Source organism: Apodemus sylvaticus, chromosome 4, assembly GCF_947179515.1.
Source record: "Apodemus sylvaticus chromosome 4, mApoSyl1.1, whole genome shotgun sequence".
Taxonomy (NCBI): Eukaryota; Metazoa; Chordata; class Mammalia; order Rodentia; family Muridae; genus Apodemus; species Apodemus sylvaticus.
This window is the reverse complement of record NC_067475.1, coordinates 70,747,695-70,763,342: the sequence shown is the minus strand read 5'-3', so window position 1 is coordinate 70,763,342 and position 15,648 is coordinate 70,747,695. Positions and strand designations below refer to the sequence as shown.

At 42.8% G+C, this 15,648-nt stretch overlaps 2 protein-coding genes across 2 annotated transcripts; both read right to left on the bottom strand.

The window, feature by feature from the left end:
- Positions 1 to 1,926: 1,926 nt before the first annotated feature.
- On the bottom strand, positions 1,927 to 2,997 carry LOC127682230 (TD and POZ domain-containing protein 1-like). The gene has a single exon (XM_052178614.1). The coding sequence runs from the start codon at positions 2,995 to 2,997 to the stop codon at positions 1,927 to 1,929; it is 1,071 nt and encodes a 356-aa protein (XP_052034574.1).
- A 6,490-nt stretch (positions 2,998 to 9,487) lies between these two features.
- Positions 9,488 to 10,558, bottom strand: LOC127682231 (TD and POZ domain-containing protein 1-like). Its single transcript, XM_052178615.1, has one exon. It carries the CDS (start codon positions 10,556 to 10,558, stop codon positions 9,488 to 9,490), a length of 1,071 nt encoding a protein of 356 aa, XP_052034575.1.
- Between the last annotated feature and the right edge of the window lie 5,090 nt (positions 10,559 to 15,648).

The window sequence follows — 15,648 nt, the reverse complement described above, 5'->3', positions numbered from 1 at the left end:
TTGTGAACACTCAGACTCCTGAGCAGTTAAGGAAAGCACCCCTTCCCTGATCATGTTTATGGTAGCAATCTGTAAGACCAGTGCATGTGTAAATAGTATCTGTGCAGAGATTTACATGATCTCTTTATTTATGCAAGATTGTCCCAAATAAGCAAAGTATATTATTTGGTGATGGTTATTCTTCTAGTCTGCACTTATTGTGGACATCCAAAAGTAGAAGGCATGCCTTTTCCTTTTTTTTTTTTTTTTTTTTTTGGCTTTTTTCAAGACAGGGTTTCTCTGTGTAGCCCTGGCTGTCCTGGAACTCACTTTGTAAACCAGGCTGGCCTCGAACTCAGAAATCTGCCTGCCTCTGCCTCCTAAGTGCTGGGATTAAAGGCATGTGCCAGCAGTGCCCAGCTAATTTTTTTTCTTAAGTTGAAATATATAGATCCAGTTCTAATACAGATTCTTCTGGTCGAAAAACATATACATTTAATCTGAGAAAAACATATACCTTTAGTCTGAGTCTTGAGGCAGAAAAACACATACCCTTAATCCAGATCTTCAGACTAGAAGACACTCCCTTAACTAGGCCACACCTTCTACTGGAGCCCCACAATAAGCATTAAGAAGAAGGAAGCTTTTTTTCTTTAGCTTCCTGCTCACATCTCAATATCATGCCCATTCCTGGATGGAGCTAGAGAACATCATACTAAGTGAGGTAACCCAGACTCAAAAGGTGAATCATGGTATGCACTCACTAATAAGTGGATATTAACCTAGAAAATTGGAATACCCAAAACATAATCCACACATCAAATGAGGTACAAGAATAAAGGAGGAGTGGCCCCTTGGTTTGGAAAGACTCAATGAAGCACTATTTGGCAAAACCAGACCGGGGAAGTGGGAAGGGGTGGGTGGGAGGACAGGGGGAAGAGAAGGGGGCTTATGGGACTTTCAGGGAGTGGGGGGATAGAAAAGAGGAAATCATTTGAAATGTAAATAAAAAATATTTCGAATAAAAAATATTTCTATGTTGATTGAAAGTGGAGTTATATTTTCTGGTAAAATTGAAGAAGTACATGAAAAACAAAAAAAAGAGCATGAGGGTGGAGTTCTCATTTTCCAACATTAAATTCCAAGGAAAAAGACCAAGGGTTTCTAATATTGGTAGGAGAGTGAGGGCTCTGTTCAAACATCCACAGCTGAGCTAGGTTGCTTGGACTACATGTTACTTCTCTGAAATAAACATCTCTGGAAACCACAGACTGATTTCAAAAGTTTTTTTCATCTTGTATTTTATTTGGTTAAGGTTTTGTCTACAGAGTTCTTTGTGGCCATGGAGACAAGAGGAGGGCCTCAGATCCTCTGATTCACCAGTTTCAGGTTGTGGAAAACTCTCCTATGTGTGCTGCGAACTTAGCTAGAGTTCTCTGAGAGAGCAGTAATTGCTTTTGAAGCCGAGTTCCCTGAACCTTGAATGTTTAAACAGAAACTCTTCATTGTCTTTCCTTCTCTGATGAGGAAGCAATCATGGTTGATTTCTCCTTGCCAATGGCCACAGTCATCTCTTCTGTTTAGTCCAAGGCAGAAGTGTTTCTCCAAAGAAACACAGTTGTTCTCTGCCTAGGACCCACTCTAAATTGAATCTCAGTTTCCAAAAATCAGACAAATTCAAACAGGAACATTAACATCATAGATGTCATGTAGAGTGTCCCAGACTGCAGTGCTGCCTATTGCACACCTACCATTTCAGTATGTATAATATATTGCAGGTGTTTTAAATCCTGAGCCACCATGCTGCCATTCCCCTGATAAAGTGCAAATGCTCCCTCAATACCATTGTCTAAGCAGAAGTCATTGGTAAAAAAGCTGGTTGTTGCTGTTGCAGAAGAGGTACAGGTCACAGCTGTCCATCTTCTGAGATCACTTTAGGCATTTAAGTCATGGCTCCAAAGAAGGACACTGTGCAGAAGCCAGGGAGCAGAAGGCTTCAGCCACCAAGGGGGGATGTGACTCCACCAATGACTTCCAACCTGAGGTCTTAGAGACCTCATAGGCAAAATCTGTAATGAAATCCAGGGCCTGAGTCTTCAGCCACTGTGTGCTGTGGAGGTCAGCCAGGATGAGAGTGTATGCAGCATTCTCCACAGAGAGGATCCTGCAGAGGGCATCCTCACACATGGCCTTCAAGCCCTCCAGGCCATACCTGTCAGCAGCTGCCAGCACACCAGCGGCCATGGAGTAGCTTTTGAGGTTTGGTGCCTTCCCTGTGTAGATGAAACCCATCATCTCCTGGAAGACTTGGGGATCCAAGTCATGAATCTCAACGAGGTTTTTTAGTCTCTCCTGCATTTCATGTTCAAACATGGCTCTGAAAACTGGAGAGCGAGCTGCTAGGATGGCCTTGTGAGCCCTGAATTCATGGCCACCTACCAATAGGGAGCAGTCTGTGAAGATGGAATTCTCCCAAAGCTTCCCTAGGTCATCTGCCAACACATGCCTTGGATCCTTGATTGCAGGTGTCATGTTCTGTCCAGGCACGCTAAAGATGGCTCCCGCTATGCTCACCTTGCAGCAGATGGTGAGCTGGTCTTCAGGGAGAAGTAAATGCTGATGGGAGAGGAGGAAATCTCGAAGGATGAAGTCTTTGAATCCCTTGTGTTGGTATTGCCAAAAGCTTACAACACTGGGGTTCTTCGTACTTTGACATTTCTCTCCTTGGGAATTTATGACCCAGAACTCAAACTTTGCCCAAACTGGGCACACGGGACAGCTGAGCAATCCCAGGCCAACTGACAGGTAATCTTTGCTTTCTTTATCAACTCCATTTGGGTATACTGTCAAACACCATGTCGCTTCCTCATTGGCCTCTAATGAGAACTCTGGGCTTCTAATCTCTTTCTGAATTCCATCCATGCAAAATGAGAAGTTGCTAATGGTCCACTCATAGCAGATGTTTTTTACACTGATCTGTGTGGAGCCCCAGCTCTTGGCTTCCATGTCCCCTGACATTTCTGTTGGAGGTTGTTTGGAGGTTAACGTTGATCTGAAAAGAAGAACTAGCATTTATTGACTCTTCATCCTGATGCATACAATTATATATACTCTTTAGATTTTATTTTAGATTTCTCCTAAATTCTTACTCTGTGCTGTTTTTCTCTCTCTGTCTCTGTGTAACTGTCTCTGTTTCTCTGTGTCTCTCTTGCCCCCTCTCTGTCTTCTCTCTCTCTTTCTCTCTCTCTCTGAGTGTATATGTGCGTGTGTTTATTGAACATACAGAATTAATTCCTTTATATAAATAGAAAGAGGATATATGAGAATAACATAAATTCAACTAATATAACAATGACTATAGTCAGTACTTACTTAGTCCACGAGGTTTGAAGTCTCAGGTTTTCTTCAGTATATGCTGGTGTTCTGAAGTAGAGTCTAATGCCAGTGAAGAAATGGGCTTGCTAGTAAGATGAGAGCAGGCAGGCAAAGACAGGAAGTCTCCTTCTTCATATGCTTATATAGGCCTCCAATAGAAGGCGTGGCCCTATTAAGGGTGTGTCTTCAAGTCTCAACTTCTGGATTAAAGGTGTTTGTTTTCCTGCCTGAAGACTCAGATTAAAGGTGTGTGATTTTCTACCCTAAGAATCTGCGTTTGAACTGGATTTATCTATTTCAATTTAATCAAAACAAGCTTTTAAAAGACGAGCCCTCCATTTTATATGTTACATGAGTCCACAGGTAGTCTAGACAAGAATAGCCATCACCAGGGTACTTTGCTTACTGAGACTTGAGACTTCCATAAATGAAGGTATCATGTCAATCTCTGCAAAGCTATTATTTACTCCTGTGCTGGTTTTACACTGATTTCTGCCATAAACCTGATCAGGGAAGGGATGTTTTCCTTAACTGGTCAGGAGTCTGAGTATTCACCAAATGGAGGGCATGTGGAATAGCTCCTGTATGGTGGTCAGGAATCAGAGCCCCAAAACTCTGAAGATGGCTTTCTTCTTTCCTGTGTGTTATTCCAATCAGAAGCACAGACCTTGTGATCACTCCTCCCAATTTGTTTGGTGGTAGTCTTGTACTTCCCTCCAAGGAAATCCTTCTTCAGAACCAATTAGACCAATGGTTCTGGAATATCATAAATGCTTCTCTCTCTCTCTCTCTCTCTCTCTCTCTCTCTCTCTCTCTCTCTCTCTCTCTCTCTCTCTGTTTGTGTGTGTGTGTGTGTGTGTGTGTGTGTGTGTCTTTCTGGTTTTTTGAGACAGGGTTTCTCTGTGTAGCCCTGGCTGTCCTGGAACTCACTTTGTAGACCAGGCTGGCCTCAAACTCAGAAATCTGCCTGTCTCTGCCTCCCAAGTGCTGGGATTAAAGGTGTGTGGCACCACTGCCTGGCTGGATTCTCCTTTTTTCAATTTTTATATTATTAATTTTCATCTGAAATTCTGCCTCACTGCAGTGCTCCCCTCACAGTTTTTCAGCCGTCCCCCATCTCCTTTGCCTCTGAGAGGGTGCTCCCCATGCATTCCCCCTCCCTGGGACAATAAGTCTATATAGGATTAGGCACATCCTCTTCCACTGAGGCCAGACAAGATATGCCTGTCCTTCATTTGTGCTTGGGGCATCAGACAAGTTCATGTATGCTCTCTGGTTGGTGGCTTAATCTCTGGTGGCCTCCCAAGGTCCAGATTATGTGATACTGGTCATCTTTTTAGAGTTGCCATCTCCTTTAGTTCCTTTAATCCTTCGCCTTACTTGTCCATACGGTTCCCCTACTACAATCCAATGCTTAGCTGTAACTGCATTTCAGTTAGCTGTTGGTAGGTAGAGCCTCTGAGAGGACAGCCATGCTAGCCTCCTGTCTGCATGGAAAGTAGTGCATTAGTAGCATGTGTGTGTGTGTGTGTTTGTGTGTGTGTGTGTGTGTGTGTGTGTGTGTGTTCTGCCCAAACTGCATTACATGTAAATATTTACTGCACGTAGTCAATGTTCTGGTTCAAGGATTCTGCTTTCTGAAACATTATAGGAGTGGCTCCTCCATTACTTCCAGAAGCTGGTAGATGGAGTAGATTGTCAGGTGAACCATCTCAAAACATTGGCTTCCAGTGTGGATTGCAACAGAGTGAGTAAGCCCAGGTTTTGTGTTCTGGCTTTTTTGCCATTATTTATTTATTTTTCAATTTTAATTAAATATTTTCTTGATTTTCGTTTGAAAGGTCCCCTTTGCTCATTTCCCCTCTGCAAAGCTCTATCCCATCCCCTCCCTCTGCTCACTAACCCACCCACTCCAGCTTCCCTGACCTGGTAGGGGTACCCTGAGGAAATGAGCCTTCAAGGGTCCAAGGGTCTCTCCTCTCATTGATGTCTGTTCAGGCTGTCCTCTGTTACCCATGTGGCTGGAGTCATTGTTTCTTCCATGTGTACTCTCTCATTTGTGCTTAAATCCCTGAGAACTCTGGGCTTGCTGTTTGGTTCATATTGTTGCTCATCCTATGGGGTTGCAAACACCTTCAGCTCCTTGGGTCCTTTCTCTAGTTCCTCCATTGAAACCCTTTGCTCAGTTCAATGGTTGGCTGTGTGCATCCCCCTCTGTATTTGTCAGGCACTGGCAAAGCCTCTCAAGAGAGAGTTATATCTGGCTCCTGTCAGCAAGCACTTATTGGCATCCACAATAGTGCCTGGGTTTGTTAACTGCATGTGGGATGGATCCACAGGTGGGGCAGTCTATGGATATCCATTCTTTTACTCTCTGCTCCACACTTTGTATTTCTTCCCATGGGTATTTTGTACCCCTTGTAAGAAGCATCAAAGTATCCACACTTTCATCTTCTTTCTTCTTGAGCTTCATGTGGTCTGTGAATTGTATCTTGGGTATTCTGAACTTCTAGGCTAATATCCACTTATCAGTGAGTTGGTCTGGAAGTCCTCTATCAGCACCATGCAATGTGATTTTAAATTCAAATCTTGCTCTGTGATATATTCGGTTATCCAGAACTTGCTGTGCTTGGAGAACTGGCTTCTGATGATGCCAAGTAGCCTTGGTTTTTGTTGGTAGGTTTCTTGTGCTTGCCTTTTGCCATCTTGTTACTTTTGGTGTTTCATATTTCTGTTGTTTCTGTGTTTCTGCCTGGAGCTTGTACCTCCTGTGGTCCTATAAGCCTGTGCCAGAACTCCCGGGAGCCCAGCTCTCTTCTGGTGGGACCTGTGCACAGAGGGCTGTGGAGCAGCCCCAGCTCCATGGTACAGATAGCTCAATGTTTTTTTTTTTTAATAATTGCTCAACCTCTGTCATTGTTTTTTTTTTCTTTCATTTAATGCTTGTGTGGTTGTTTTAGATATTAATTTATTTATGAAGAATGACATTAATTCAAATAAACTTATTTTCCCAGAACAGCCCTACTGTGTATCCTAGGGTACCACTTCAGTTTAGGTTCTTCTGCCTCTGTCTCTTGAATATCATTTTCAGGCCACCTCTTTAGCTTCAGAGTTGATCTTTTGGGGAGTTATTTTTTTCTTTCTTTTTTTATTTGATGTATTCTTTATTTACATTTCAAATTATTTCCCGTTTTCAGGGTTCCCACTCCCCGCAAGTCTTATAAGCCCTATTCCCTCTCCCTGTTCCTCCAAGACAGGGTTTCTATGTGTATTCCTGGATGTCCTGGAACTCACTTTGTAGACCAGGCTGGCCTCGAACTCAGAAATCTGCTTGCCTCCTCCTCACAAGTGATGGGATTAAAGGCGTGCTCCACCACCACCTGGCTAACATAAACTTAACTTCTGTTCCCCTCTGCATTGGTGGTCATTAGGCAGGGGGTGGTCAGTAATCTGGGGGTACAGGTGTGTTGGTGGAATAACCTGGTCTTGTTAAAGGTGTAAATTGAAGATGCTGGTCTTATTGGAGATTGGCTTAGAGAGTGAAGCTAGGCTCAGGTTTTGTTGAGGGGCAACTTGCAAACTAATGCTAGGTGCCAGGATGTTAATTTGAACAGATTTTTAAAAATGGAGTCTGAACTTCAAAGATTTGACCATACACCAGGATTATCTGCATTCTCTAGTCTTACTTTTTGATGTTCAAGTTTCTGATCCTGGATAACTATTCTTGTTAGCTAAATTGTATCAATGAATAATGTGGATTTTGTAATTAATACACACCCCACAGAAAGCAGAAGCAAAGACAGTTGTTGATCTAGCTTTTATTAATTAGGCAGCATATTTAAAAAAAACCTGCAGAGGGTTTAGAGGTTAGGGAAAGGTGTTTGAGAGATTTAGTGATAGTGGCAGAGAGAGTATTTAATAAAGGAGGACTACAAAAGAGAAAAAAAGTTAAGTGGCCAGAAGCAACAGACTCCAGACCCATCAAAAATTCTGTTGGCAGTCAAGGAAAAACCAGAAGACTGCAGGAGGTGCCTAAAACAGATAGCTTCAGAGGAAGGAGGTAAGGGGGCCCTGAAGACCCCGAGGGGAAGTACAAAGTCTAAATTGAATAAAACACAGGAAAGTATAGAGCCATCTTCAGAGGTTTGGGGCTCTGATCCTACCCACCATACAGGAGCTCTTCCACATGCCTTACATTTTGTGAACACTCAGACTCCTGAGCAGTTAAGGAAAGCACCCCTTCCCTGATCATGTTTATGGTAGCATTTGTAAGACCAGTGCATGTGTAAATAGTATCTATGCAGAGATTTACATCATCTCTTTATTTATGCAAGATTGTCCCAAATAAGCAAAGTATATTATTTGGTGATGGTTATTCTTCTAGTCTGCACTTATTGTGGACATCCAAAAGTAGAAGGCATGCCTTTTCCTTTTTTTTTTTTTTTTTTTTTTTTTTTTTTTTTTGGTTTTTTTCAAGACAGGTTTTCTCTGTGTAGCCCTGGCTGTCCTGGAACTCACTTTGTAGTCCAGGCTGGCCTCGAACTCAGAAATCTGCCTGCCTCTGCCTCCTAAGTGCTGGGATTAAAGGCATGTGCCAGCAGTGCCCAGCTAAATTTTTTTCTTAAGTTGAAGTATATAGATCCAGTTCTAATACAGATTCTTCTGGTCGAAAAACATATACATTTAATCTGAGAAAAACATATACCTTTAGTCTGAGTCTTGAGGCAGAAAAACACATACCCTTAATCCAGATCTTCAGACTAGAAGACACTCCCTTAACTAGGCCACACCTTCTACTGGAGCCCGACAATAAGCATTAAGAAGAAGAAAGCTTTTTTCTTTAGCTTCCTGCTCACATCTCAATATCATGCCCATTCCTGGATGGAGCTAGAAAACATCATACTAAGTGAGGTAACCCAGACTCAAAAGGTGAATCATGGTATGCACTCAGTAATAAGTGGATATTAAACTAGAAAATTGGAATACCCAAAACATAATCCACACATCAAATGAGGTACAAGAATAAAGGAGGAGTGGCCCCTTGGTCTGGAAAGACTCATTGAAGCACTATTTGGCAAAACCAGACCGGGGAAGTGGGAAGGGGTGGGTGGGAGGACAGGGGGAAGAGAAGGGGGCTTATGTGACTTTCAGGGAGTGGGGGGATAGAAAAGAGGAAATCATTTGAAATGTAAATAAAAAATATTTCGAATAAAAAATATTTCTATGTTGATTGAAAGTGGAGTTATATTTTCTGGTAAAACTGAAGAAGTACATGAAAAACAAAAAAAGAGCATGAGGGTGGAGTTCTCATTTTCCAACATTAAATTCCAAGGAAAAAGACCAAGGGTTTCTAATATTGGTAGGAGAGTGAGGGCTCTGTTCAAACATCCACAGCTGAGCTAGGCTGCTTGGATTACATGTCACTTCTCTGAAATAAACATCTCTGGAAAACACAGACTGATTTCAAAAGTTTTATTCATCTTGTATTTTATTTGGTTAAGGTTTTGTCTACAGAGTTCTTTGTGGCCATGGAGACAAGAGGAGGGCCTCAGATCCTCTGATTCACCAGTTTCAGGTGGTGGAAAACTCTCGTATGTGTGCTGCGAACTTAGCTAGAGTTCTCTGAGAGAGCAGTAATTGCTTTTGCAGCTGAGTTCCCTGAACCTTGAATGTTTAAACAGAAACTCTTCATTGTCTTTCCTTCTCTGATGAGGAAGCAATCATGATTGATTTCTCCTTGCCAATGGCCACAGTCATCTCTTCTGTTCAGTCCAAGGCAGAGGTGTTTCTCCAAAGAAACACAGTTGTTCTCTGCCTAGGGCCAGCTCTAAATTGAATCTCAGTTTCCAAAAATCAGACAAATTCAAACAGGAACATTAACATCATAGATGTCATGTAGAGTGTCCCAGACTGCAGTGCTGCCTATTGCACACCTACCATTTCAGTATGTATAATATATTGCAGGTGTTTTAAATCCTGAGCCACCATGCTGCCATTCCTCTGATAAAGTGCAAATGCTCCCTCAATACCATTGTCTAAGCAGAAGTCATTGGTAAAAAAGCTGGTTGTAGCTGTTGCAGCAGAGGTGCAGGTCACAGCTGTCCATCTTCTGAGATCACTTTAGGCATTTAAATCATGGCTCCAAAGAAGGACACTGTGCAGAAGCCAGGGAGCAGAAGGCTTCAGCCACCAAGGGGGGATGTGACTCCACCAATGACTTCCACCCTGAGGTCTTAGAGACCTCATAGGCAAAATCTGTGATGAAATCCAGGGCCTGAGTCTTCAGCCACTGTGTGCTGTGGAGGTCAGCCAGGATGAGAGTGTTTTCAGCATTCTCCACAGAGAGGATCCTGCAGAGGGCATCCTCACACATGGCCTTTAAACCCTTCAGGCCATACCTGTCAGCAGCTGCCAGCAGACCAGAGGCCATGGAGTAGCTCTTGAGGTTTGGTGCCTTCCATGTGTAGATGAAGCCCATCATCTCCTGGAAGACTTGGGGATCCAAGTCATGAATCTCAACGAGGTTCTTTAGTCTCTCCTGCATTTCATGTTCAAACGTGGCTCTGAAAACTGGAGAGCGAGCTGTCAGGATGGCCTTGTGAGCCCTAAATTCATGGCCACCTACCAATAGGGAGCAGTCTGTGAAGATGGAATTCTCCCAAAGCTTCCCTAGGTCATCTGCCAACACATGCCTTGGATCCTTGATTGCAGGTGTCATGTTCTGTCCAGGCATGCTGAAGATGGCTCCCGCTATGCTCACCTTGCAGCAGATGGTGAGCTGGTCTTCAGGGAGAATTAAATGCTGATGGGAGAGGAGGAAATCTCGAAGGATGAACTCTTTGAATCCCCTGTGTTGGTATTGCCAAAAGCTTACAACACTGGGGTTCTTCCTACTTTGACATTTCTCTCCTTGGGAATTTATGATCCAGAACTCAAACTTTGCCCAAACTGGGCACACGGGACAGCTGAGCAATCCCAGGTCAACTGACAGGTAATCTTTGCTTTCTTTATCAACTCCATTTGGGTATACTCTCAAACACCATGCCCCTTCCTCATTGTCCTCTAATGAGAACTCTGGGCTTCTAATCTCTTTCTGAATTCCATCCATGCAAAATGAGAAGTTGCTAATGGTCCACTCATAGCAGATGTTTTTTACACTGATCTGTGTGGAGCCCCAGCTCTTGGCTTCCATGTCCCCTGACATTTCTGTTGGCGATAGTTTGGAGGTTAACATTGATCTGAAAAGAAGAACTAGCATTTATTGATTCTTCATCCTGATACATACAATTATATATACTCTTTAGATTTTATTTTAGATTTCTCCTAAATTCTTTCTCTCTGCTGTTTTTCTCTCTCTGTCTCTGTGTAACTGTCTCTGGTTCTCTGTGTCTCTCTTCCCCCTCTCTGTCTTCTCTCTCTCTTTCTCTCTCTCTCTGAGTGTATATCTGTGTGTGTTTATTGAACATACAGAATTAATTCCTTTATATAAATAGAAAGAGGATATATGAGAACAACATAAATTCAACTAATATAACAATGACTACAGTCAGTACTTACTTAGTCCACGAGGTTTGAAGTCTCAGGTTTTCTTCAGTATAAGCTGGTATTCTGAAGTAGAGTCTAATGCCAGTGAAGAAATGGGCTTGCTAGTAAGATGAGAGCAGGCAGGCAAAGACACAAAGTCTCCTTCTTCATATGCTTATATAAGCCTCCAATAGAAGGCGTGGCCCTAATAAGGGTGTGTCTTCAAGTCTCAACTTCTGGATTAAAGGTGTTTGTTTTACTGCCTGAAGACTCAGATTAAAGGTGTGTGATTTTCAACCCTAAGAATCTGTGTTTGAACTGGATCTATTTCAATTTAAGCAAAACAAGCTTTTAAAAGATGATCCCTCCATTTCATATGTTACATGAGTCCACAGGTAGTCTAGACAAGAAAAGCCATCACCAGGGTACTTTGCTTACTGATACTTCAGACTTCCATAAATGAAGGTATCATGTCAATATCTGCAAAGCTATTATTTACTCCTGTGCTGGTTTTTACACTGATTTCTGCCATAAACCTGATCAGAGAAGGGATGTTTTCCTCAACTGGTCAAGAGTCTGAGTGTTCACCAAATGGAGGGCTCCTGTATGGTGGTCAGGAATCAGAGCCCCAAAACTCTGAAGATGGCTTTCTTCTTTCCTGTGTGTTATTCCAATCAGAAGCACAGACCTTGTGATCACTCCTCCCAATTTGGTCGGTGGTAGTCTTGTACTTCCCTCCGAGGAAATCCTTCTTCAGAGCCAATTAGAACAATGGTTCTGGAATATCCTAAATGCTTCTCTTTCTGTTTCTCTCTGTCTCTCTGTCTCTCTGTCTCTCTGTCTCTGTCTCTCTTTCTCTCTGTCTCTGTCTCTCTCTCTCTCTCTCTCTCTCTCTCTCTCTCTCTCTCTCTCTCTGTGTGTGTGTGTGTGTGTGTGTGTGTGTGTCTTTCTGGTTTTTTGAGACAGGGTTTCTCTGTGTAGCCCTGGCTGTCCTGGAACTCACTTTGTAGACCAGGCTGGCCTCAAACTCTGTAATCTGCCTGTCTCTGCCTCCCAGATGCTGGGATTAAGGGTGTGTGGCACCACTGCCTGGCTGGATTCTCCTTTTTTCAATTTTTATTTTATTAATTTTCATCTGAAATTCTGCCTCACTGCAGTGCTCCCCTCACAGTTTTTTAGCCCTCCCCCATCTCCTTTGCCTCTGAGAGGGTGCTCCCCATGCATTCCCCCTCCCTGGGGCATTAAGTCTCTATAGGATTAGGCACATCCTCTTCCACTGAGGCCAGACAAGGTATGCCTGTACTTCATTTGTGCTTGGGGCATCAGACAAGTTCATGTATGCTCAATGGTTGGTGGCTTAGTCTCTGGTGGCCTCCCAAGGTCCAGATTATGTGATACTGGTCATTTTTTTTTAGAGTTGCCATCTTCTTTAGTTCCTTTAATCCTTCGCCTAACTTATCCATAGGGTTCCCCTACTACAATCCAATGCTTGGCTGTAACTGCATTTCAGTTAGCTGTTGGTAGAGTCTCTGAGAGGACAGCCATGCTAGCCTCCTGTCTGCATGGAAAACATAGCATTAGTAGCATATGTGTGTGTGTGTGTTCTGCCCAAACAGCATTACATGCTAATTTTCACTGCAAGTAATCAATGTTCTGGTTCAAGGATTCTGCTCTCTGAAACATCATAGGAGTGGCTCCTCCATGACCTCCAGAAGCTGGTAGATGGAGTAGATTGTCAGGTGAACCATCTCAACACATTGGCTTCCAGCGTGGATTGCAGCAGAGTGAGTGAGCCCAGGTTTTGTGTTCTGGCTTTTTGCCATTATCTATTTTTTTCAATTTTACTTAAATATCTTCTTTATTTACATTTCAAATGTCCTCTTTGCTCAATGCCCCTCTGAAAACCTCTATTCCATCCCCTCCCTCTGCTCACTAACCCACCCACTCCAGCTTTCCTGACCTGGTAGGTGTACCCTGAGGCAATGAGCCTTCAAGGGTCCAAGGGTCTCTCCTCTCATTGATGTCTGTTCAGGCTGTCCTCTGTTACCCATGTGTCTGGAGTCATCGTTTCTTCCATGTGTACTCTCTCATTTGTGCTTAAGTCCCTGAGAACTCTGGGCTTACTGGTTGGTTCGTATTTTTGTTCATCCTATGGGGTTGCAAACACTTTCAACTCCTTGGGTCCTTTAGCTAGTTCCTACATTGAAACCCTTTGCTCATTTCAATGGTGGGATGTGTGTGCATCCCCCTCTGTATTTGTCAGGTACTGGCAAAGCCTCTCAGGAGAGAGTTATATCTGGCTCCTGTCAGCAAGCACTTATTGGAATCCACAATAGTGTCTGGGATTGTTAACTGCATATGGGATGCCCCCGCCACAGGTGGGGAAGTCTATGGATATCCATTCTTTTACTCTCTGCTCCACACTTTGTATTTCTTTCCATGGGTATTTTGTACCCCTTCTAAGAAGAATCAATGTAGCAACACTTTGGTCTTCTTTCTTCTTGAGCTTCATGTGGTCTGTGAATTGTATCTTGGGTATTCTGAGCTTCTAGGCTAATATCCACTTATCAGTGAGTTGGTCTTGAAGTCCTCTGTCAGCATCATGCAATGTGATTTTAAATTCAAATCTTGCTCTGTGGTATATTCAGTTATCCAGAACTTGCTGTGCTGGGAGAACTGGCTTCTGATGATGCTAAGTAGCCTTGGTTTTTGTTGGTAGGGTTCTTGGGCTTGACTTTCACCATCTTGTTATTTTTGGTGTTACATGGTTCTGTTGTTTCTGTGTTCCTACCTGGAGCTTGTACTTCCTGTGGGCCTGTAAGCCTGTGCCAGCACTCCCAGGAGCCCAGCTCTCTTCTGGTGGGACCTGTGCACAGAGGGCTGTGGAGCATCCCCAGCTCCATGGTACAGATAGCTCAACTGTTTTTTTTTAATAATAGCTCAACCTGTGTCATTTTTTTCATTTAATGTTTTTGTGTTTGTTTTAGATATTAACTTAGTTATGAAGAATGACATCAATTAAAATAAACTTATTTTCCCAGAACAGCCCTAGTGTGTATCCTAGGGTACCACTTCAGTTTAGGTTCTTCTGCCTCTGTCTCTTGAATATCATTTTCAGAAGGACACCTCTGACTTTAGCTTCAGAGTTGATCTTTTGGGCACTTATTTTTTTCTTTCTTTCTTTTTTATTCGATGTATTCTTTATTTACATTTCAAATGATTTCCCCTTTTCTGGGTCCCCACTCCCTGCAAGCCCCATAAGCCTTCTTCTCTCTCCCTGTTCCTCCAGACAGGGTTTCTCTGTGTAGTCCTGGATGTCCTGGAACTCAGTTTGTAGACCAGGCTGGCCTCGAACTCAGAAATCTGCTTGCCTCCTTCTCACAAGTGCTGTGGTTAAAGGCGTGCTCCACCACCACCTGGCTAACATAAACTTAACTTCTGTTCCTCTCTGCATTGATGGTCATTAGGCAGGTGGTGGTTTTGTAATCTGGGTTTGCAGGTGTGTTGTTGGAATAACCTGGTCTTGTTGAGGGTGCCAATTGAAGATGCTGGTCTTATTAGAGATTGGCTTAGAGAGTGAAGCTAGGCTCAGGTTTTGTTGAGGGGCATCTTGGAAACTAATGCTAGGTGCCAGGATATTAATTTGAACAGATTTTTAAAAATGGAGTCTGAATTTCAAAAATCTGACCATACATCAGGAATATCTGTATTCTCTAGTCTTACTTTTTGGTGTTCAAGTTTCTGATCCTGGATAACTATTCTTGTTAGCTAAATTGTATCAATGAATAATGTGGATTTTGTAATTAAAACACACCCCCACAGAAAGCAGAAGCAAAGACAGCTTTTGATCTAGCTTTTATTAATTAGGCAGCATATTTAAAAAAACCTGCAGAGGGTCTAGAGGTTAGGGAAAGGTGTTTGAGAGATTTAGTGATAGTGGCAGAGAGAGTATTTAATAAAAGAGGACTACAAAAGAGAAAAATGATAAGTGGACAGAAGCAACAGACTCCAGACCCATCAAAAAGTCTGTTGGCAGTCAAGGAAAAATCAGAAGAATGTAGGAGATGCCTAAAACAGATAGCTTCAGAGGAAGGAGGTAAGGGGGCCCTGAAGACCCTGAGGGGAAGTACAAAGCCTAAATGGAATAAAACACAGGAAAGAATAGAGCCATCTTGGAGGTTTGGGGCTCTGATCCTGCCCACCATACAGGAGCTCTTCCACATGCCTTACATTTTGTGAACACTCAGACTCCTGAGCAGTTATGGAAAGCACCCCTTCCCTGATCATGTTTATGGTAGCATTTGTAAGACCAGTGCATGGGTATATAGTATCTATGCCGAGATTTACATGATCTCTTTATTTATGCAAGATTGTCCCTAGTAAGCAAAGTATATTGGTGATGGTTATTGTTCTAGTCTGCACTACTTGTGGACATACTAAAGTGGAAGGCATGCCTTTTCCTTTTTTTTTTTTTTTTTTTGGTTTTTTTCAAGACAGGGTTTCTCTGTGTAGCTCTGCCTGTCCTGGAACTCACTTTTTAGTCCAGGGTGGCCTTGAACTCAGAAATTTGCCTGCCTCTGCCTCCCAAGTGCTGGGATTAAAGGCATGTTCCACCAGTCCCCAGCTAAATTTTTTTAAGTTGAAGTATATAGATCCAGTTCTAATACAGATTCTTCTGGTCGAAAAACAGATAAATTTAATCTGAGTCTTGAGGCAGAAAAACAGATACGTTTAATCCAGATCTTCAGACTAGAAGACACTCCCTTAACT